The sequence below is a fragment of the Carettochelys insculpta genome, chromosome 3, assembly GCF_033958435.1.
Source record: "Carettochelys insculpta isolate YL-2023 chromosome 3, ASM3395843v1, whole genome shotgun sequence".
Classification (NCBI taxonomy): Eukaryota; Metazoa; Chordata; order Testudines; family Carettochelyidae; genus Carettochelys; species Carettochelys insculpta.
In genome coordinates, this window is record NC_134139.1 from 4,847,732 (window position 1) to 4,871,931 (window position 24,200).

Genomic DNA, 24,200 nt, shown 5'->3' on the forward strand with positions numbered 1-24,200 from the left:
GGTACAAGTGGGACAGAGGAGAGATGGATCGGATGAGCTGGGATGTGGTGGGGAGAACTGGGGTAGGCTAGGCAAAGAGATGGCAATTGAGAGCCAGCAGTGGGTGGGAAGCATGGACCGAGGGCATGAGTAGAAGCCAAGAGATCTGGGGCTGCGGGAGAGAAGATAGGATGAAGATCCAAAATATGCATTTGGATGGCGGGGGGTGGGAATTGGCTGCAGCTGGGCAAGGAAACTGAGGCTGGGAGTGGGGGGGACTGGGATGGTATTTCCCAAAAAGTGGGATTAGGCCATTGGGGCCGAGGTGAGAAGCCTGCGAATGGCCACTGGGGCCAGCCAGGGGAAGGAGGGTTTGCACTGGAATGAGGGCTGAGGGATGGGCCGAGACAGGGACAGGTTGGGGAACACAGGGCAAACGTCTGAAGGTTGCATAGAAACCCCTAGCTGACATTTCCTTATGTTTAAATCCTTGATATTGCAACCTCAGTAAGGTGCTTTTAATGTAGGTTTTTGTGCGTGTCTTCCATATCAGGTAAGCGCTGGGTAAGTCTGGTCTGCAAATCCAGGCCTGCTGGCATCCTTGTAGCCTGCAGGCAGGCTGGCCTACCAGGGCCAGCTTTAATCTTGTTACTGTGGGTAAAGAGAGCAGTAAGTAAGTGGTGTAGATATGTACCCTGGGTTCCTGGCAGGCTTATCCTGGGGCAGATAGCCTGGGCTGACGCCCCTGCTGTCATTTTTTCAGTACCACTGCTACCTGCTGCAGCTTCACTAAAACTGGCGTGGCTGTGCCCACCCACACTGCAGTCAGCCCTTAATCTGCTGGGCAGATGTAATGTAACTTGGAGAGAGGGGATGGGCTGTGGGGGGAGTTAACAACTTGGAAACAAGGATGGGTGTGGACTGTTCCATGTGGTGGTAGGAGGGAGAAGACCTCAGTGAAGTAATCTCTCAATGGAAGGAGAGAGAGAGAGCCAAACTTGGGCCTTTTAAGAGGTAGCAAATAACCCTGTCCTGGCAGGGTAATGGACTGGGTTTCCCAACATCTTTTCCTTCTCTAATTTTGTGTTTCATTTCTGGGTGACAGTAGAATCTTTGAGAGCATGCAGGCATTGATTATACACTGCTGTGGAACCCCTGAGTCCCTGGGGCATACATACACGTATGTTTAAGTACAAGCTGTCTGGTCTATGCCCCAGCCTGTAGCCAGTCTCCAGGAGTGGCCCCTTTAATACTGTGAACCCAAAGACCTACACAAGGGCAGGCCTGTCACCCTTGATACTGAGCCTTTGGCATCTAGGATTCCTGTGTCCGTGACTGCCTGCAGTGAATCCAGCCAAGCTGGAGTCCTGTGTGAGGCTTGTAGGGTTCCCCTTCAGGGCACTGGTCTCTCAGTGAGTATCCACAGTGCCACAACCTTTTCAAAACAAGGTTGCTACTGATTAATCACCCAGTTATGGTATCTGAAATCCTTGTGTAAGGAATGTGATAGCAGGAGCTCAGTACTGCTGAAGGATTTGAGGAATGTGCCCTTCAGAGATCATTTGCATGAAAATGCAAAGGTGTGCATATGTAATGCCTTGTAAACAAAGCCTGATGGGAGCAGGCGAAGCAATGATGTTTTGTCTATTGTAAACAACATGTCGTTTTAAAGTCACAATTTATGCTGTCACCCGGTGTAAGAATTGTGGAGTCTCACCAATGCTTGAAGTTTTTGTGGTGATACAGGGCAGTCATCACTGCTGTGTAGGATATGGATTGCAGAGGGCTTCCTCCATCTAACCATTGTGAGAGGAGAAAGGTGGCAGGGATAGTGGTTGAACCAGCTGACTGGAAGCCTTTTGGCTATTTGTCTGTAAGGCTGGTTTGAGGAGTTCTCCCCCACCTGTTCAAAGGTAGACCTAAAGATAATTCTGTAGATATTCTGTGAGAATCCACCTTGGTGGATACTGAGATGCTGTGGCTAGGCCCAGAGCTGAATCCCAGTGTGAGCTGAAATCACTGATAGCTGAAGCTATAGAGAGCTGGAATCACGGGTTTTGCCTACAGCAAAACCCACAAGACATCAGTGGGTGGCTGGTGGGAGTGACTGGCATCTGGCTGGCAGAAGAAGCAGCAGGAACAACCAGTGGAGGGCCGCTAGGCCAGCTGTCAGGGGACAAGCGGAACACTGGACCAGCGCAAAGGTGGCATTGCCTCAGGTTCAGTGAGGGAATGCATCAGGGTGATGTGTCAGGGCCTGCACGGATTGGATAGAGTTGTAAGGGAGGTACAGAGAAAGTTTGGGTGTGTGGATTGGCTCTTTACAGTATTGGACTGGTGACCCTAAGAGGCAAAGGACACTGCTCAATCCATTTGAGCTGGGATAGTTACTTGAGGATTGGTTATGAACTCTGAGTGTGGTATTTTCCCAGGCTTATGCAGTCTAACTTTTCTGCCTTTTTCATTAAAAGTTTCTTTTCTACACTCAGACTCTGTGCTTGCGAGTGGGGAAGCATTGCCTCTCGAGGCGCCCAGGGGTGTGTGAATTTCCCAGGCTACTGGGTGGGGGCTTGAGCCGGTTCTATGTGAGATGGATGAAGAGGAACCCGTAGATGTTGAATCCGGCCTTGCTTGCTGCTGACTCCTTTCGGCAGAAGGGGTACGCTTGGTTTAGCCCCGAGAGGCAGAAGTTACCCACAGTCCACCCTGGTCAAACCAGTGCCATGAGGAGCCAGCCACACAGTGATGGTCTCCCTCTCTGACACCTTCTCTTGACCTCCATGTCCACCCAGATTATTGCTCCTGAGTTCGTACAAAGGGCAGCCCTTATCCCCATGACCTAACACATCCCACTGGTTCCCCAGCTCAGCACATGTCCCATCTGCTGGATTTTCCTGCCGTTTGGCATAGGATTTTCATTCATTGGCTGACTGACTGTCTTGATGGATCCTCAGTTGATCTTAGTTGGTTTCATCTTATTCTTTTATGGCCCAGGCAGCAAGGTGACCCACATCCTATACGGCTTGTGTTCTGTCCTGACAACAGTTAATCCTTCCAGCTAGGTAACTGTGCAAAATGTAATAGGAAACTGAGCCAAAAATCGGTCATAAAGATATTACCAGTCATTTCCACTTGGTCATACAGGTGCTTATTCACTTTCCAAGGAATGTGCTTGCCTCATTTGAACCCTGTGTAGGACGTTTAATTAGCTAACTCATAGTCAATGACACTTTTGGCTGCAAGGAGTGGAATGACCGGCCAGGCTGGAACCGGTTTTACTGATTACATCCAGATGGGTGTGTCATTGGATAGTATTTTAAGTTGTGTATACCAGTGGAGTGGCACAGATAAGCAATGATAGTGGAGCTGAGCTTGTAGCGGAGCAGAGAAGAGATGTCATCTATACCTGTTACCCAGCCCGAATCTGAGTTACCAACAGGAGCAAGAGTATTCATAAGATTGCCATATGCTTTTATCTTACCAGAACTAGTAAGTATACTGAATGTTTGTTTTTATTGGCTTGCTTGCTATTGCAAACACTAAAGGCTATTTCAAATTGCTGGGAAGGAGCAGCGAATCCAGAAATAGCACAAAAGGCATCTGGGGTAAGAAGGCAGCTATGTGGGGGGAAAGTTTACTTCTGCAGCTCCTTATATTAAAATCATTGGGTCTGTCTCAGGGCTGGAGTCATCCAAAATGAAGTGCAGGCTCCTGAGTCACTGCAGGAATTTCCATAAAGCCACATAAAGTGCCGAAAAGAGCTTGTCCTCCTTGCCTGGCATGAAAGTTGTTTTATGTTTGTATTAAGTCACATCTTGGTAGTTAAAGTGTCTGTCATTTTCTTCTTCAGAGCTATCTTCCTCTGTCTGTATTGAAGTCTTCTGGGGATCAAAGGTTGTAATCATGCAGTCAGTTTTTGTCACGTGCAAGCAATGACAGATTTTTTTAATAGTCCTTAGTCCAGAGTCCTGGATGTGCAATGCAGTATTTTTAATAGTATGGCAATTGATGTTGTACTTTGATATACAATACAGTCATTAAGTTTTGTTCATAGTCATTGCCTCTGTAACTGCCAGACTGCACCAAACATCTTTCTTGTACGTCTGTTAGGTGTATTTGTTAATTACAGCTTCCTCTTCAGACAGCCATAGGAAAAGATAAGCTGACATTTGCATTAATAACATCAGCATTTGAAGTCTTTATTGTCAGCTTTGTGCCAAAATGAGTGGTAACTGTGGTACCAGGAACATAACACTGATGAAATAGCATGGAAATCAGTGACACTCAGATCACAGTGGTTCATGAGCCAAATTTGCCATTGGGATTATCCCAAAGAGCCGCAGCACTGTGAATTTTTTTTTATTGTAGCATGATCAGTGTTGCCATTGGGGGGCAAGGAGCAAGGGTCACGTCTACTGATGCAGTAACAGAGGCCAGAGCCCCGGACTCTTTGCATCGCATGGCTTTAGTGGCAATTTAATCTGTGTGGTACTGAGGGCTGGCTGGGAGGGGTGCAGTACTGTCCAGGCAGTGCTGAGGCCTGGTTCCCCCTAGCCCTGCCCCTTCCATCTGAGGCTTCTCCCTTTCTGGGACCCAGGAGCTGAGCTTTTCCACCATGCATAGTACCCTGCAGCTGGAGTGTAGGCTGTGGGCATTGGGTATAGGAGCAGAGTTGGAGCAAGGATAGCAGTTCAGAGGAGGGGTGAATAAGACAGGATTTTGAGGGAAGTGAGGATGGGGCAGAGCAATTTGGACCATGGGGGCATCAGTGTGGGGTCCTATTTACTGGGTGATTGCAGGCTGGTAGCATTTGCAAATAGGCACTGCACCCTGAAAGGCTGAGCAAAGCGCTCTCCTCTCCTTTATGCCTCAGGCTTATTGTTCTCTTGCAATTCAGGGTTGCACCTACAACACTGGCATTTGCTAGCCTTTGAGTGCTTAGCTTTGCAATCTCTATACTCTGTCCCACAGCGTTTGTTGGCCATGCATGTAATACTACGTTTAGGGGAAAGAATTACTAAACTGTGTTACGCTGTTATAAAACCCACAGAGAAAGCAAAATACAAAAATCAACACTGGGGCAGGCCAAATTTTCAGAGGATTTTGCTCCCAAGCTAACACCTCTCTAGAGAGCCTGTGCAAACTATCAGAGGGGTAGCTGACTTAGTCTGTATCTTCAAAAACAACAAGGCGTCCTGTGGCACCTTAGAGACTAACACATATTTTGGGCTGGTGTCAAGGTTCTGGGAAAAACACCCCCATCTTCTTATAAGCCACATGCATCTGATGAAGTGGGTCTTTGCCCACGAAAGCTTATGCTCCAAATTATCTGTTAGTCTATAAGGTGCCACAGGACTTCTTGTTGTTTGTGCAAACTCTTTTTTTTTTAAAGTGGATTATAACACAACCAAATGTGGCTGTTTTTCCCACAACCTTGACACCAGCCTAACACTTCCTCTTTGCCCCCTGCAGAATGTACTGATGGATGAGTGTCATATTGTGGGGAGACAGGGCAGTGCCATTAACCTCTCTGTACAGATGGGGAACTGCAGCCCAGAGAGATTAAATGTGCATCCAACATCACACAGGTGGACTGTCTGTGACAGGGCTGCAAACTGAACCCATGTTTGACTCCCAGCCCTGTGCATTTACGCTCCAGAAAACCCACTGATAATTTTTTTTCTGGTTTGTCCATCTTGCTTACTATGTTTGGTTCTTTGTGCCTTAAATATTGAGTCTGTTCTGGTATGGCTGTGGGCTGAAGAAGTGGGTCTGTCCCACGAAAGCTCACCACCTAATAAATTATTTTGTTAGTCTTTTAAAGTGCTACTAGACTGCTTTTTTGTTTTGATAGTATATAGACTAGCACGGCTTTCTCTGTTACTGTTTGCTTAGAAATGGGATATAAATGGCTACTAGGATAAAGCCGATAGGGAAGCATTGGAAAAAAGTTGTAACAGGTTGAGAGTGTGTATGATTGCTGGATGTGTTTCGCCTCTCTCGACACCTTGGCAACTCTGCCCTTCTTTTGTACACCTGGAATCCCTATGGGGGCTCATGGGAGCTGCAGGTGTTCACAGCTGTGAAAATCAGGCTGTGCTGTGGGACTCTGGCAGGGAGGTGAATGACTGAGGGATCTCTTGGCCTCTGCCAGGGTTATGGACAGGCCACTCAACCGCCGGGAAATTCTTATTCTAAGGAGAAAATTGGCCATTTAAACCTGCAGAGTCTAGGCTGACAGCTGTGAACTGAGGGTCTGGAAGGTCCTAATGCTGCTGTCTGTAGGAAAATTTTCCAAAGACTGTATGTAAAGATCCTCAGCATCTGTCAGCAGCCCTGCGAGCTTTCCGCTAACCCTGCAGGTTCAAATTGTCTCCAGACCACACCCTCCGAATGGCTGAAATGCTGCCTCCCAAGAACCAAACACCCAGAAACTAGATGTTAGCACAGTCCCAGACAGGAAGGAAATCAAAGATTCCAGAAACAGCACACCTGTAACATTCCGTCCCCCGTCACTCTTGTCCTAACAAAAGTCTCAAATGATCCGGATTCGTCAGAGATCAGTCTAGTTGAAGTGAGCTATTGGATTTCTGAATGTAATATTTTTAAAGGTGAAGTGGAGCTCTTCCTGAAAAACCTGTCTGCTTGCTTCTGGCTTTGCTGCTGGCAGTGGAAGGAGCGCCCTGAGTCAATAGAAACTAACCTGTCACTTTGGCTGTGGAGGGGAAGAGGTGAAAAGTTCAATGTCAGATTTTTCTTGGCACTGCGTTTATAGTGCAGGGTGGGTCAGGGAACACCTTTGAGAAGTATGCATCATTAATCAGAGCAGCTTTGCGAGAAGCAAATATTCAAAGAGAGAGAGAGCGCACAATGCTCTGGTTTTCAGCATTAGTCCCCCAACAAAGGGTGAAACCAATGGCAAAACTTCTGTGGCCTACAGCAGGGCAGGTGTGACCTCCTGGAGGGAAGAATTTGGGCCCTGATACTGATGTTAAGGTCTCATCTAAATCAGGAGTAGCTCTTGAAGTCTATGACCAAAAATCCAAAATCAGATGCTTTGATTATCTGGGGAGCAGGAAGTTATTTACATACGAAGACATAGATGGAGGTCAAGGACTGGCTATAAGGACTGGTTGTTGTGGGTGGCTTCTCTGGAATGAAATACCCCAGTTGCTCACCTGGAGAGTAGAGGAAGAAATTGGTTTCATTCATTTCCTTCAAGTGTTAGGTCATCATATAGGCAACCTGCTGGCCTGCCCATGGGACGCCCCAGAGCCACATCTCAGCGTTCCTTATCTATATCCATAGGGAAAAAGAGAAAGATGACAACAAAAGTGCTAAGCAAAAGTATCCGAAAGTTTGACGCTTCTTACATTGAGTGTGATCTTTATTGCTAGCCAGAGATTCCCATCTGCAGAGTCCTGCAAATCCACGGATACCCACTTTATATCCGCAGGTCTCTGCATCTGTGTGTGTGTGGATGCAAATATCCTCAGCTCATTTTTGCAGATATAAAGCTGGATGCGGATACAAAGTTTGCATTTGCGCAGGACACTCTCCATTTGCTGAGCAAGAGGTAGCTGGCAGTTCAGTGTGTATGGAGGAGTCGGCCTCTTGCCCTAGAAAGGAACCTTACAGTGGCCATCTTCATTACTCAGCTTAGCTGATAATTCTCACTGCCCAGCAGCCCATGTCATCCAGGGGTAGCCCTCCCGTTGGGACTGACAGCTTGCAGTAGCATTCTGGCGGTGTCCCTCCTGCTGGGCACGCACTCCGCCACTGTTCCCTGTAAGCTAAGTGCTTGAGCAGCTGCCCAAAACAGAGTCAGGCACCCCCAGCTGATTAGCAGAGCTCCCACGATGGCCCACAGCTGGCAGCATGTGGCTCTACTGCTGGTGCACATCCATGCATGCCTCAGTGCACATAATTTATTCCATACATGCATGGAAAAAATTCGAGGGAACACTGGCCCTTGCCATGTTCTTCAGCACTGTGTGCAGGACTGTCTACAGAGCTAGCTGATACACACCAGACCTTCATTATCAGAGCTCCACCAGGTATGGTTGTGGATCGTTTAAATGAGGCCTTTTAAGCACAGTGCCACTTGGGGAGGAGGGGTATCATACAGTTCAGCATTTCATCACATCTCTCCTTTTAAATTCCACATTCCCTTATCATGCCGCCTTTGCAGAGAATGTCAGTCTGGTGCATATCTCCAGATCCCACTGACTTGCTAATTAAGCCAATCCAAATGTGTAACAATGGGGTCATCTGGCTGTCCATTAGTTGTAAGAAATGCTTGGGGTTAGTGGGGCCTCTTTCAGTTGTCATCTTGCCTAAGCTTTGTGTGGCTGTGAGAGAGAGAGAACCACACTAGAAATGTTACCTCTGGGGGTATCTGCAGGGTCTGGTACAGCTCCTTGTCTATATCCACAGGAAGACGTGGTGGTATCCATTCCAATGAAAAGGCTACTCAAGAAATGTCAGTTCTATGGCACAGCTACATGCATGATGGTGCACTTTTTTCAGACCTGAAGAAGAGCTCGGTGGGGGCTCTAAGGCTTGTCTCTCTTGCCAACCAAGTTGGTCCAATAAAAAATATGACCTCGCCCACCTTGTCTCTCTGATATCCTGGTGCTGACATGGCTACAACTACATCCTCTACAAGTTCTGTGGCTTCTCCAGTGCTGGTATCTTCAATCTGCCGCCAAGGTTCCAGGCTGTGCAGGTGGTTCTGCTTTTATCTCCCATAGGCTTCACCTTTGTGGTGTTTGGTCTCAGACACTGGTTGCTTTGCTGTACATCCTAATAACGCCTGATCCCCTTCATAAAAAGGAATTGGATATAGGTCTCCTTGTAAATGTTTTAAATGAATTGTCCAGAGAGGTCTCTGTGGGAACCCCATTACATTATGCTGTTCCCTTTACTGCCTTCTACAACGCAAGGTCCATTGAATCACATCAAACTTCTAACTAAACTTTATTAAAAAACCTCATCTGTGACCTGTGTATTTTTTTCCTCTCACTTGTGACCTGTTTCTTTCCTGCTGATTGACTTCAGAGTCACATCTGATTTGTGACTTCCTTCATCATTGCTTTCCTGTTTGGGCAGGTTCTGCTGCTTCGGAGGTCATAGTTCCCCTTGTAGCAGAACATTTCCAAAAATAGGGTTTTTTTCATCTTTGTCTTTAAACACACTCTGGGATAATGAGGGTAGAAGGAGCAGTTGACCAGAGAAATATGGTGAACACAGGACAAAGGAACTGGAGGCATACAGAGGTAACAAGTGGTACAAAGTCCTATAGGTACTCCATGGGAAAGTCCACAATCTGTTCATGCCCAGCAATTTTCTTCTGTTTTCCCAGAAGGATAATGACTTGGGAAACACCCAGGCAGACACACCCTGCTGAAGCTCATGAAGTATCATTAGAGCTGTGCTGATACATACCTGTTTCTTGGTTTGATCAGAAAGTGAATATTCGTACCGAGCCCATCGGAAGATTTGCTAGGGTGTGTGAGCATTTTGAGCAATCCCAATACAGCTCAGGGGTTCCTTTCAATGTGAAGCTTGAACTTGTGTTTCAGTTTGATGTTTCGATCCCACAAAAAGCAGGAGGTGCGAACCACTATGGACTGAAAACAAAGAAATGCTCCTTTGAACCACTGTGAATTGTAAGTTTCACAGAGCTGTAAGACACTTCAATTAAAAGACCCAGGAAGTCAGTGAGAATCTTTCTACTGAGCACGGTGGACGTTGGATTAGTCTGTAATTAAGAACATAAGAATGGCCATATTGGGTCAGACCAAAGGTCCATCCAGCCCAGTAGCCTGTCTGCCAACAATGGCCAGTGCCAGGTGCCCCAGAGGGGGTGGACCGAAGACAAGGATCACATGATTTGTCTCCTGCCATCCATCTCCAGCCTCTGACGATCAGAGGCCAGGAACACCATTCCTACCCTTGGCTAATAGCCTTTTATGGACCTAACCTCCGTGAATTTACCTAGCTCTTTTTTAAGTTCTGTTATAGTCCTAGCCTTCACAGTCTCCTCTGGCAAGGAGTTCCACAGGTTAACTATGCGCTGAGTGAAGAAGAACTTTCTTTTATTAGTTTTAAACTTTCTACCCGTTAATTTCATTTGGTGTCCTCTAGTTCTTGTATTATGAGCACAAGTAAATAACTTCTCCGTATTCACCCTCTCCACACCTGTCATAATTTTATATACCTCTACCAAGTGCCCCCTCAGTCTCTTCTTTTCTAAATTGAAACGTCCCAATCTTTTCAGCCTCTCCTCATACGGGACCTGTTCCAAGCCCCTAATCATTTCAGTTGCCCTTTTTTGAACCTTTTCCAGTGCCAGGCTATTTTTTTTTTTAGATGAAGAGACCACAGCTGTACACAGTATTCAAGATGTGGGCGTACCATAGATTTATATAGGGGCAGTACGATACTCCATGTCTTATTTTCTATCCCTTTTTTTAATAATATCTAACATCCTCTTTGCCTTTTTGACTGCCTCTGCACACTGTGTGGATGTTTTCAAGGAAATATCCACAATAACTCCAAGATCTTTAAGGCTTTTATGTAAATTAGGTGGTCATGGGATAGGAGGAAAGATCCTTTCATGGATCGGGAATTGGTTAAAAGACAGAAAACAAACGGTTGGAATACATGGTAAATTTTCACAATGGAGGAGGGTAACTAGTGGTGTTCCCCAGGGGTCAGTCCTGGGACCGATCCTGTTCAACTTGTTCATCAATGATCTAGAAAATGAGGTAAGCAGTGAGGTGGCAAAGTTTTCAGATGACACCAAGTTGTTCAGGACAGTCAAAACCAAAACAGATTGTGAAGAACTACAAAAAGATCTCAGCAAACTGAGTGATTGGGCAGCAAAATGGCAAATGAAATTTAATGTGGGTAAGTGTAAGGTAATGCATGTTGGAAAAAATAACCCAAATTACACGTACTACATAATGGGGTCAAATTTAGCTACGACAGATCAGGAAAGGGATCTTGGAGTTATAGTGGATAGTTCTCTGAAGACATCCACGCATTGTGCAGCGGCAGTTAGTAAAGCAAATAGGATGTTAGGAATTATTAAAAAAGGGATCGATAATAAGACAAAAGATATCATACTTCCCCTATATAAAACTATGGTACGCCCACATCTTGAGTACTGCGTGCAGATGTGGTCTCCTCACCTCAAAAAAGATATATTGGCATTAGAAAAGGTTCAGAAAAGGGCGACTAAGATGATTAGGGGCTTGGAACGGGTCCCATATGGGGAGAGGCTAGAGAGACTGGGACTTTTCAGTTTGGAAAAGAGGCGATTGAGGGGCGATATGATAGAGGTATATAAAATCATGAATGGTGTGGAGAAAGTGAATACAGAAAAATTATTTACCTTTTCCCATAATACAAGAACTAGGGGACACCAAATGAAATTGATGGTTAGTAGGTTCAAAACTAATAAAAGGAAATTTTTCTTCACACAGCGCACAGTCAACCCGTGGAACTCCTTGCCAGAGGAGGCTGTGAAGGCCAGGACTCTATTAGGGTTTAAAAAAGAGCTTGATAAATTTTTGCAGGTTAGGTCCATAAATGGCTATTAGCCAGGGGTAAAGTATGGTGCCCTAGCCTTCAGTACAAGGGCAGGAGATGGATGGCAGGAGATAAATCACTTGATCATTGTCTTCTGTTCTCCTTCTCTGGGGCACCTGGCATTGGCCACTGTCGGCAGATGGGATGCTGGGCTGGATGGACCTTTGGTCTGACCCAATATGGCCATTCTTATGTTCTTATGATCTCTTTCCTGATTGGTTATAGCTAAATTAGCCCCCATCATATTGTAAGTATAGTTGGGGTTATTTTTTCCAATGTGCATTACTTTACACTTATCCACATTAAATTTCATGTGTTATTTTGTTGCCCAATCACTCAGTTTGCTGAGATCTTTCTGAAGTTCTTCACAGTCTGCCTTTGTCTTGACTATCTTGAACAGTTTAGTGTCATTGGTTATTCATCAGATAAGCAGATCTAGATCTCACACCTTTTTAACACTGGTATAAACCTACAGGCTCCTAAAAGTTATGTAGTAACAGAGAGGGAGCTGTGCTAGTCTATATACTATCAAAACAAAAAAGCAGTCAAATAGCACTTTAAAGACTAACAAAATGGGTGCGTCTACACTTGCATTCCTCTTTTGAAAGAGGCATGCAAATGAGGTAAATAAAAATGCAAATGAGGTGTAAATTTGCATATTTGGCACCTCATTTGCATGTTTTAATTTTGAAAGAGCTTCTTTCGAAAGAAGAAAGCCAGTGTAGATGCCGCTCTTTTGAAAGTAAACCCATCTTCGAAAGAATCCTTCTTCCCATTAAATAAAGGAAAGAAGGATTATTTCAAAGATGGGCTTACTTTCGAAAGAGCAGTGTCTACACTGGCTTTCTTCTTTTGAAAGAAGCTCGTTTGAAATTAGAACATGCAAATTAGGTGTAAATATGCAAATTTGCACCTCATTTGCATTTTTGATTTACCTCATTTGCATGCCTCTTTCAAAAGAGGAATGCAAGTGTAGACGCATCCAATAATTTATTAGGTGATGAGCTTTCGTGGGACGGACCCACTTCTTCAGACCATAGCCAGACCAGAACAGACTCAATATTTAAGGCACAGAGAACCAAAAACAGTAATCAAGGTGGACAAATCAGAAAAAAAAAAATGATGAAGCTGAGCAAATCAGTGTAGAGGGGCAGAAGCGGGGGGGCAAGTCAAGAATTAGATTCAGCCAAGTATGCAAACGAGCCCCTATAATGACTCAGAAAATTCCCACCCAGTTCAAACCACGTGTTAATGTGTTGAAGAGAGACTGCTGAACTCTCTCTTATATTCAGATTCGACACATTAACACGTGGTTTGAACCGGGATGTGAATTTTCTGAGCCACTATAGGGGCTCATTTGCATACTTGGCTTAATCTAATTCTTGACTGCCCCCCGAAATTCTGCCCCTCTACTCTCTGATTTAGTGTCAGAGAGGAGCCGTGTTAGTCTGTAGCTTTGAGAACAAGAAGTCCTGTGGCACCTTATAGACTAACAGATATTTTGGAGCATAAGCTTTCGTGGGCAAAGACCCACTTCATCAGATGCTACTCTCTGATTTGCTCACGTTGATCATTTCTTTTCTGATTTATCAACCTTGATCACTATTTTTGGTTCTCTGTACCTTAAATATTGAGTCTGTTCTGGTCTGGCTATGGTCTGAAGACGTGGGTCTGTCCCATGAAAGCTCATCACCTAATAAATCATTTTGTTAGTCTTTAAAGTGCCACTGGACGGCTTTTTTGTTCTAAAAGTTATATGTATTTGTAAGCGTGTTAGCGATTGTTTTCCTGGTGGTCTGGGTAAGTTAACGGACTCTGCCTGATGGAAGTAAAGACGATTGGGTCACTAATGTTAAGAACAATGCCAGTAACAAGTCTTTGGATGTTTTTTTGCTTTCTCTGTGGCTTTTGTAGCAGCAGCATAATGCAACTAAATAACACCCTGGCTCTTATCATGGGACTATCACAGACAAAACTGCCAAACGCCATGTTAAAAGCACAAGAGGGTCGCAAAACTAAACACTCAAAAGTTAGCAAACGAAGCACAGCCCTGGGCAGCAAGAGAACAAGGAGCTTGAGGGATAATGGAGAGGCGTGTGCCCCACTGTAGGGGAGTGCAGATCCCAGGAAGAAGCCCACAGATTGGTGTGACCTGGTCCAAAGGCCTTAGCAAACAAAGGACACAAAACTATGCAAAAAATAACTGCCCTGATCTAGGTGGAGAGAGTCTGTCTAAGACCTGAAGGGATGAGATTGTGGCCTAAAGAAACAGCCACTGCAGGAGGATTTGGAGGGTCTGAGGCTTACAGGGGTTGGAAGATGAGTGACAGCTGGTAAGCCTGGGTCAGTGGTAGATTATTATTTCTATTCTTACATTTAATTCTATCCTTAACAGAGTGCCTGTTCTGCAGCCTGTAGAAGGGAAGGCCAGTACCTCGGCATGTGACTCACCTCCCAGTCGGCTGCTGCTGCTGTGGAGAGTTGATCCCAGACCTTTACCTTTAGTAAGGAATGAAGGGTGCCTAAACTCACACCTTTCCCCTCCTTTTCCTCAGAAAGTTCCAGAATATTTCAGGCCTGGGAACTCTTGGCCTCCAGCGTTCACAAAACAATCCTTTCAGCCATTTGTATAGTCAGAGATCAAGTCTTACTCCCCCCAGTTGACCATGGTGACTCCTGGCATTTCTAGAGGGCAATACAAAGAAATTGTGAAGTGATTGGTTTGCTCCCTGGTGAAAAATGAAGAGCCCCTGCTTGAGTCTGCTGAGGTTGGTGCAGCGGTGAGGGGGTGCCGGAAAACTGGGTGTGGGAAAAAGGTGAGTGAACAGGATGGCGTGTGCAGTAGGGAAGCAGGGAGAGCTAATGGGCCCAGCGTTGCTGCGCAATTAGTGAACGCCAAGGGGCGGAATGCGCAGCACAAAGATGAAGGTCAAGTGGCTTTAAATGCCTGAAAAATGCAATTACCCATTCTAAATTGCCTCTCATGACTAACAAAGAAGCGGCCCCACCTGTGCTGCCTTGCGTGCCAGAGAGTGACACCCAAGCTGGCCAGGATTCAAACTGTGGTAGAGCAATTTCACAACAGCAGTGGCATTCTCCCCAAAGGGAACGCTGGGAGCCCTTTCTCTGTCCAAGTCTACAAGCAGATGGGGGGTGACCACTGGAATCAAAGATCATGTCCTGGGAGAGGTGCTCAGAAGCATCACATCCTCCTTGTGTCCAGCATGAGCCCAGTCCAGCTCTTAGTGGGTGTATTTCCATTAGTTTCCATGGGAGCTGGATTGGCCCCTGACATGGATGACTTTCAATAGAGAGAGATGTCAGGAACACCAGTGGCTTTGAAAGGGCCACTGGATACCTGGCAGGTGGCAGAAATGGCAGCTCAGGGGGAGAACTTGAGCCCTGGAGAGCTACATAATGTTTCCTACTCAATGTTGTCTGTCATTGACTATACGTGTGATTCAGTGGGGAAGGGTGCATGGAGTCAGGTTCCAGCATCTCGGCCATCCTTCTCCAGCAGCAATGCCATATCTACAATCTGCCGCCTCTTGGGGAAAGCGTGACGTGCTCTCTGCAGTGCTGGAGCTCAAGACCACTGGATATGTAGCTAGAGCATTAGGCAAGAGGGTTGTTAGGGGTATTACTTGGCATGCGACAGAGGGACTTCCAGTATGGGTTGACATAGGGGCTATGGAGGTCCAACCTCACAAGCCTATGGAAGAGTTCTGGGGGAAAATACAGAAAGCTTTTGTCCCTTTTCATAACTCCCACCCTTTCCTCCTTGGCATTTGCAAGACATTTCCTACGACTCAGCTTTACAGAGCCTTCCTGATTTCAAATGTCATTGCCACACCACTAACTCATGTTCTAGGCCAAGGATGGGCAAGATATGACCTGCACGCTGGATCTGGCTGCCAAGCTACCAGATCTGGCCCTCAGGCTGCCTCAGGCATGGAGCAGCCAGCTGTGGATTTCAGCGGCTTCCTGCTCCCTATTGCTCTCTGTGCCGGACACCAGGAGGGAGGGGGAGGCTTAGAGTTTCCATCCAATAGGAGGAGTCCTGGCAGCGCATTTTGTTTATCCACTTTCATCTATTGCCTCCTCACTGACTCAGAGAGAGGCCTGCAAAACTCAGGAGCAGCGTTCCCTGTAAGCTGAGTTCAGGGACAGCTGCTCAGCTGTGATTCAGATTCCTTCCAGCTGATTAGCAGAGTGCCAACAGCCACTCTCACAGGGCAGCGTGGGCTTCTGCTGGGGGTGCACAGCTGCAGATGCCTCGGTTCACATAAAAATTTTTTTTGCTGCCCAGGGTGGAAAAATGTAGGGGGAACATTGCTCAGAACCTAACTGTGCAGAGTGGCAGGGGAGAGTGGCAATACATGATGTGCTTTGGTATGAATTTCACTCACATTTCTACATGAGTTTGTTCCCGTCTCGCTTAGTAGAAACCCATGCCATAGTCTCTTATTAGGAGACACAGGGTCACATCTTACTGCGTCATTTTCATGACTGGCACAGTCAGAGGACTGGAGTGAAACTCCTCTGTAATCTGTCCTCCCTGCCTTTTCCAGGAGCAGACTTTTTGTGGGAGGGACCCCAGCAAGAGAAAACGGATGGGTTTTTTCCCCTATCCACAGTACAGCAGCCTTTTCCCTGGGCCACTTCCCTGGCTCCCCAAGTACCTTCTCTCGTACCTGAGTCAATGTTTCCCTCTTCAGCACAAGAACTCGTTCCTCAGCTCTCCAGCACCACACCCCCTCCTCCCAGTCCTTCGCTCGTCTCCTTCTCCCTCCCTTACCTGAGGGAAACCTTTTAAAGTAGCCCAGCAGGCTGGGCGATCAGCCTACTGTGATTAGATTAATCAGATGCCTAATTAGCCTGCTTCTTCAGGCAATCTGTTAATTAGCTGCTAGTGCCTGCCTGCCTGCCTGGATAATGTGGTGGCAGGCTCTGGAAGTCTGTGGAGGAAGCAGAAAACCATTCACCCAGTTCCTGGTATGTCTGCCCTCCATCAAATAATTGTTGCTGAGTTGAGGGACTGCAACCATGGGGCCCACTTTTGCTCCCTAGTCTGTTCACTCATCTAGGCAGGGTTCCTCTGGGCAGCGTCCACTTGCTCCCTTGATGCCTTCGGGGACTGGTGGGTGCTGTCCAGGACTCCCTGCTCAGTGTTTCCTTCCGGTTTCCTCATTTTAACCTGAGGACCGCTAGGCCTGTTCCCATTTTTCTTTTCAGTTGTCCCCCCCGTGACCATCTGGGTTCTTGAGCCCAGTGGGTCCCTTCCTCCCCTGCTTCCCAATAGGACCAAGCAGTTGAAGCCAGCTGCCCTGGCTCTGTCACAGGAAGCATTCTGTGTGCACATCACCGGGAGTGTGCCCATGGCAAGGGCCCTTAGATGGCACACAGAGGACAAAGATGTTGCTTTAAACACAAAATAAATTTAAAGTTCAGGGAATTACCCTAGTGCTCACATGGAGCATGTAGATTTTCAGAGGAAAACAGAGGAGACCATGGATGCTGCAGGGTTTTATTTAGGGCTCAGCAGTGCACCTGGCTGAACACCTGTGCAGCGATACCTAAGCCCTGACCATGGCCTGCCCCATCTCCAAAGCCTGTGCATAGGGGATGGCAGCTGCCAGGGTGCAGGGTAGGATGGAACCTGGGCTGTGCCTTCCTCATACCATGGAGTGCATTGGACCACTGCAGCAGTCTGCATGGGTGGATTGTGCCTGGAGCAAAGGGAAAGCAGGAACCAGACTTTGCACCCGGGACAGTGCAGCTGTGTGCTGCTCCTTCCTTTGGCAGGATTGCAGTGTTACCATCCAGTCCTTCATGTTGTTATGGCATGAGCTGGGAGAAATCTTGCTCTGGGTCTATTATGTGATGGGTGAAGTCACCCCTCACTGTTGACAGCTGCAAGAAACTTTTAAAGAGCGATGCCTAAACCACAGCCTGATAGTTCCTGCCCAGAACCGGTAACACCATGTGGCCAGGAGGTTCTGCTAGGGATTGTGACCAGGCACTGGGTGTGTGTGTAGAAATACAGAGAAAGAAACTGGGTGGGATCAGAAAGCAGCAGACCGAAGGAGTAGCTGAAAGCCTGAGGTCTGATCTAGAAGAAACCTGAGGAGAAGTTTTTTGGGTCCAGGTGTGGAGGCAGAAAAGGGCATTTTTGGTGTTGGGAGCAACAGCAGCCATGTCCTGCCCCTTGGTGCCGTCTGCACTTAGAGATATGGGAGTGTCAGACCTTCCGTGTAAAGAAACAAAACGACATCAGAGAAACTCCCAACTCTCACCGGTTCCTGCTGCCGACTGGAACATCTCCAGGGACCTAAACTTTGCTTTGCTTCCCTTGTCACAAAGGGGGAGCTGTTCCAATGCCCTCAGTGCTTGGCTGTACACTGGGTCTCTGCATGGGGACATTCCAATATTCCTTTCTCGGGGTGTATGCTCGTTGGAGCAGGGACTCTAATTTACCAGCTGTCTGTACAGTACCCAGAACAATGGGGCCCAGGTGATAGAATCATAGAACAGTAGAACTGGAAGGGACCTTGAGAGGTCATTGAGTCCAGTCCCCTGTCCCCAGAGCAGGACCAAGCACCAATAGGTGTCCATCTAACCTGCTGTTAAATATCTCCAGTTATGGAGATTCTACAACCTCCCTAAGCAGTGGTGAGGCTCTTAGTCACGGCTGCCATCCAAACAATAGTGGGTCTGTCCCACGAAAGCTCACCTAATAAATTATGTTGTTAGTCTTTAAAGTGCTACTGGATTGCTTTTTTGTTTTGATAGTGTATAGACTAGCACGGCTCCCTCTCTGTTACTATTAAACAATAGTGAGTGTAGGGCCTGGGGCAGGTGTAGGGTTTCTTAACATTGAGACAACCAAGCTAGGGATGATGATCAATGTGACGACTGAACCTGAGCAACACTGGTTCTCGTTGGACTTCATCGGATTTCTCCTTTGCTTTTGGCAGATATTTGGAAGCTGGGTCTGGATCCTTGTAGCTGCTACCACAGTGTATTACCCTCTACTTCAGGGATGGGTTATGTACGTCTCAATCAGTTCCTTTGTTTTCTCGCTGACGTTCCTGATGTGTTACCTGTTTGGATATCACAGAAACAGCAACTCGTGGCAAATAGTGGTGAGAACACACTCAGTTATTCCAAGTGCTGCTGTCGGTGCTGGCTTTTCTGCTTCCTGTGACTGCCTTTCAGCTTCAGGTCTCACCTATCAGTTCTGAAACCAACTTTCTGCTTGCCTTCCCATGTATTCTGCATTTTTGATCTTCTCACACAAAGGGTCCAGTATATGGAATTGTGCCAGATCATTCTGCGATGTTTTTACTGGTTCTTCTCACACAAAGGGTTCAGCAGATGGAATTGTCCCAGGTTATTCTGCAATGTCCTTACTGGTTCTTCTCACATGAAGGGTTCAGCAGATGGAACTGTCCCAGGTTATTCTGCAACGTTCTTTCTGGTTCCTTTGACTCTTCTAACATTGCATGTGCACCTGATGCAAGTCAATTAAAATATGGAAAATAAGCAGGTTGCAGGGCCACCTGTCCCTTGTGCTTCAGGTTTCAAACCTGTTGGGACTTCCTTCATAGCTGCAAACCAATTGGCTAATATAGTGTTGCAAGGTACCCTGGTGTAGTTAAGCACACAAAGGCATTTTCATTATCACCTACTTTCACAGCAATCCCTCAGCTACAGTAAACAAGTGCGGCATTTTCCATTCTTGTTCCCTGATGGATGAAAGCACAGTTTAACCTGTTGTCTTCTAAACACTAAACTCAAGAAGAAAGATAGTTTGAGGATTAAGGCCAGGAGAGCTGGGTTCAATTCCTGGCTCTGCTGCAGAGTTTTTTGGTGACCTGGTATATGTCTGTCTGCTTCCCATCTGTGAATTGGCCTAGGCTTTGTCTACGCTGGACAGATGATTGAGGATCAATTCTCCAGCGCTTGATTTAGCAGACCTAGTAAAGACATGCTAAATCGACTGCTGATTATTCTTTTATTGACTCCAATACTCCACTGGAATGAGAAGCATAAATGGAGTCAATGGGACAGTTTCTCCTGTCAACCTCCCACAGTGGACATGCCACAGTTATTCAATTTAAGGTACGTTGACTCCAGCTGCACTGTTCCCATAGCTGGAGTTGTGTCACTTAGTTAAGAACATAAGAATGGCCATACGGGGTCAGACCAAAGGTCCATCCAGCCCAGTATCCTGTGTGCGCACAGTGGCCAATAGCTGGTGCCCCAGAGGGAGTGGACCAAACAGGTAACAATCAAGCAATCTCTCTCCTGCCATCCATCTCCACCTTCTGACAACATTCCTTACCCATCCTGGCTAATAGCCATTAATGGACCTAACCTCCATGAATTTATCTAGCTTTTTTTTAAACCCTGTTATAGCCCTAGCCTTCACAGCCTCCTCTGGCAAGGAGTTCCACAGGTTGACCGTGTGCTGTGTGAAGAACAACTTCCTTTTATTTGTTTTACACCTGCTGCCCATTAATTTCATTTGGTGTCCCCTAGTTCTGATATAATGGGAACAAGTAAATAATTTTTCCTTGTTCACTTTCTCCACACCACTCATAATTTATACACCTCTATCATATCCCCCCTTATCATATCCCTAACATGAAAAGTTCTAGTCTCTTTAATCTCTCTTCATATGGGACCTATTCCAAACCCCTAAGCATTTTAGTTCTCCTTTTTTGAACCTTTTCTCATGCCAATATATCTGTTTTGAGATGAGGAAGCCACATCTGTAGGCAATATTCAAGATGTGGTTGTACCATGGTTTTATATAAGGGTAGTAAGATATTCTCCATCTTATTCTCTATCCCTTTTTTAAGGATTCCTAACATCCTGTTTGCTTTTTTGACTGCTGCTGTACCCTGTGTGTACGCTTTCAGAGAACTATCCATGATAACTACAAGATCTCTTTCCTGAGAAGTTGTAGCTGAATTAGTCCCCGTCATATTGTATGCATAGTTGGGATTATTTTTTCAAGTGTGCATTACTTTACTTTTATCTATATTAAATTTCATTTGCCATTTTGTTGCCCAATCACTCAGTTTTGTGATATCCTTTTGAAGTTTTGCACAGTTTGCTTTGGTCTTAACTATCTTGAGCAGTTTAGTATCATCTGCAAACTTTGCCACCTCACAGTTTACCCCCTTCCCCAGATTATTTATGAATAAATTGAATAGGATTGGTCCTAGGACTGACTCTTAGGGAACACCACTAGTTACCCCTCTCCATTCTGAAAATTTATTATTTATTCCTACCCTCTGTTTCCTGGCTTTTAACCAGTTCTCAATCCATGAAAGGATCTTCCCTCTTATCCCATGACAATTTAATTTACATAAGAGCCTTTGGTGAGGGACATTGTAAAAGGCTGTCTGGAAATCCAGCTTCACTGTATCTAGTGGATTTCCCTTGTCCACCTCTTTGTTGACCCCTTCAAAGAACTCTAATAGATTAGTAAGACGTGATTTCCCTTTACAGAAACCATATGCTGACTTTCACTCAACAAATTATGTTCTTCTGTGTGTCTGACAATTTTATTTTTTACTATGGTTTCAACTAATTTGCCCAGTACCAACATTAGACTTGCTGGTCTGTAATTGCCGGGATCACCTCTAGACACCTTTTTAAATATTGGTGTTACATTAGCTATCTACCAGTCACTGGGTACAGAAGTTGATTTAAAGGATAGGTTACGAACCACAGTCAACAGTTCTGCAATTTCACATCTGAGTTCTTTCAGAACTCTGGGGTGAATGTCATCTGGTCCTGGTGACTTGTTACTGTTAAGTTTATCAATCAGTTCCAAACCTTCCCCTAATGACACCTCAGTCTTGGATAATTCCTCAGATTTGTCGCCTACAAAGGACAGCTGAGATTTGGGAATCTTCCTAATATCCTCAGTCATGAAGACTGAAGTAAAGAATTCATTGAGTTTCTCCCCAATGAGTTTGTCATCTTTGAGTGCCCCTTTTGTATCTCGATCATCTAGGAGTCCCAGTGGTTGTTTAGCAGGTTTCCTTCTTCTGATGCACTTAAATGCATTCTGCTATTGCTTTTTGAGTTTTTGGCTAGCTGTTCTTCAAACTCCTTTTTGTCTTTTCTTACCATATTTTTACATTTAATTTGGCAGTGTTTATGGTCCTTTCTATTTCCTTCACTAGGATTTGACTTTGTCCCCTTGGTGTAGACCTAGTGTAGACCTGTCCCTATTCATACTTCCCTGCCTCACAAGGATTCATTGTCTGAGAGTGTGTAGAGGTAAGATGGGGAATATAAGCAGTTGTAGAGCAAATATATACAATAAAATATGCCTGTGAGCTAATGAAGCTGTTGAACCTTAACTCAGGCCTTTCCTATCTTTTTGTGACTTTAACTGTGCAAACTTAATGTGAAATTAATTTTTTTTTTGCTTCTATTCATAGTGTAGCATCATTGACTGTAAGTACTGGGAAGATGCTTTCATTCTAAGCCTTTAAGTTGCTTGTGACTTGCAAAATCTTTTCTCTTGGGCTTGACCCTCACGTGCCTGATTTCAGTCCAAATTGAAAACTTGAGAAAAATTGTTCCATGCCAACATCTTCCTTCCCACTTCTGTCAAACTGAAAAACAGGCCTGGAGCAGCTGAAGGGCCATAACTGTGTTTCTGAGCTGGAAAGTACAGCTGTTATGTGACCAATGAGGGGGCACCTGCTCTGTGAATGTGCATTTTAAAATCACAAACCTGCCTCTTCTGTCTCTTGTTTCACAGGATAGTCTGTATCACGGAGCCACGGCCATTCTGTATATGAGCGCTGCGGTTTTACAAACTAATGCGACAATCGTCTCTGAGACGCAATCTGTTCAATACTATCACATCAATGTCGCTGCCTCCGTAAGTTGAATGCTTAGAGCAGAGTTTTTTGTAGCACCTGTATTTCCTATATCATTTCCATGGGAAAATGTCAACATTGCTGAATTTTTTCCCCATTTTTGTTTCTTGTGTGGCGTTTTTATTTCTATTGATTGGGAAAAATCAAGGTAAAATATTTCAGGTCGATTAAGGTCATGTCAAATTGAAACTGTTTGGCTTGTCTCGATGAATTGAACTGCTTAGTTTCACGTCAGTGTGATATTTATTTGATTGTGCCTGAGCTGCCGTGGTGCTTGATGGGAGTTGTAGTTGGGATCTTCATGCCTTTGTTCTTCCTGCTGGGCTCCTGCCAGACTACATTTCCCATAGCAACAAAGGGTCCTGTGGCACCTTATAGACTAACAGAAAAGTTTCTGTTAGTCTATAAGGTGCCACAGGACCCTTCGTTGCTGTTACAGATCCAGACTAACACGGCTGCCCCTCCGATACATTTCCCATGATACACTGTGAAATTCCCTCTGGCTGAACTGTATTCTAGGAGCCCATAACTACAGTTTACCATGGGAAATGTCATCTCGTCAGGGAGCCCAGCCCACGCAGGAAAGTGGGGGCATGATGCACTCAAACTACAACTCCCATGAGTCATTGCGGTGGCTCAGGCTGATCCGAAACAAAATGTCTCAACATTTCCAAACTGAAGGCTTTTGTAATTTTTGGGGCCATGACAAATTTTGATATTTTTGCCTTTTCCTCACAACTGGAAATGGGAAAGACAGAAATATCTGATTTCTGATCAGCTCTGCCCTGGAGCTTTCCTGTGGTTGGGTTTTTAGATTTTCTTCATCAACAGCTTGGCAGGAGCATTTTAAGGACATAAAACCCGTTGCAGAAAGGGCATGGGGGGATCCCTAAGGTCATAGATTAACATTATTCTAAAATTGGTCATTTCATTGCCCACTAATGTTTTCTTCCTTATCCCTTTTCAGGTCTTCGCTTTTATCACTACTCTGCTGTATATTTTACATGCCTTCAGAATCTACTATCACTGAAGACTGCTGTCAAAGACAGCAATTGCATGACAGAGACATAGCCCTATAACACCTGGACTTTGTGTACCTAAAACCAATGGTTTAATTGGATTAAGCTCAGAATTCAGTACAAAAGTAGGTAATTGAAAGCCAGGATCTGCTTCATAAAGGATATTTTGTCTTGTAAATCCATACTGAAGTCTCATTTTTTATACAGTATTATGTATTGTCTGTCTGAACATAGTATAGTTTGGGGAAAAGCTTCTTCAAGCAACCCTACAATATTGGCATCTTCTCTTCCTCATGTATCACAATGTCTCAGCTTTTGATCATGTCCAGGGGCTTTCTGGCTCTATGATCACTTTGTGGTAGAGGTGATAAAGCCCTGGCTGAGATGATTTACTTGGGATTAGTCCTTCTTTGAGCAGGAAGTTGGACTTGATGACCTCCTGAGGTCTTCTCCAGCCCTAGGATTCTATTAAATAACTTTTTGGAAAATATAAAGGTTTCTTTGTTTTCTTATGACAGCTGCTTTGGAGACTTAGGCACATGCAGCTAGGTGACACTCACACCTAGGTCTCTGCTTGCTCTGAAGCCAACAGCCCTGTTCCAAGGATAGGGCATAGTGGGGAAACTGAGGCACGGGCACTCGTCCTAAAAATATTACCAAAATATTCCCACTTCATTACAGTCAGCAACTC

The 24,200-nt window shown here is 45.5% G+C and overlaps 1 protein-coding gene across 1 annotated transcript; it reads left to right on the forward strand.

Annotated features, from left to right (window-relative positions):
- The first annotated feature begins 3,252 nt into the window (after positions 1 to 3,252).
- Positions 3,253 to 24,074, forward strand: MALL (mal, T cell differentiation protein like). The gene is made up of 4 exons (XM_074988430.1): positions 3,253 to 3,468; positions 18,555 to 18,722; positions 22,370 to 22,492; positions 23,458 to 24,074. Exons 1-4 carry the CDS (start codon positions 3,373 to 3,375, stop codon positions 23,518 to 23,520), a joined length of 450 nt encoding a protein of 149 aa, XP_074844531.1. The 5' UTR covers positions 3,253 to 3,372; the 3' UTR covers positions 23,521 to 24,074.
- Positions 24,075 to 24,200: the final 126 nt, after the last annotated feature.

Excerpts from the sequence above, each read along its gene's own strand:
- MALL (XM_074988430.1), top strand. The coding sequence starts at position 3,373 with ATGTCATCTATACCTGTTACCCAGCCCGAATCTGAGTTACCAACAGGA. Across the intron at positions 18,723-22,369 it reads GCAACTCGTGGCAAATAGTG|GATAGTCTGTATCACGGAGC; the intron begins GTGAGAACACAC and ends CTTGTTTCACAG. Across the intron at positions 22,493-23,457 it reads ACATCAATGTCGCTGCCTCC|GTCTTCGCTTTTATCACTAC; the intron begins GTAAGTTGAATG and ends ATCCCTTTTCAG.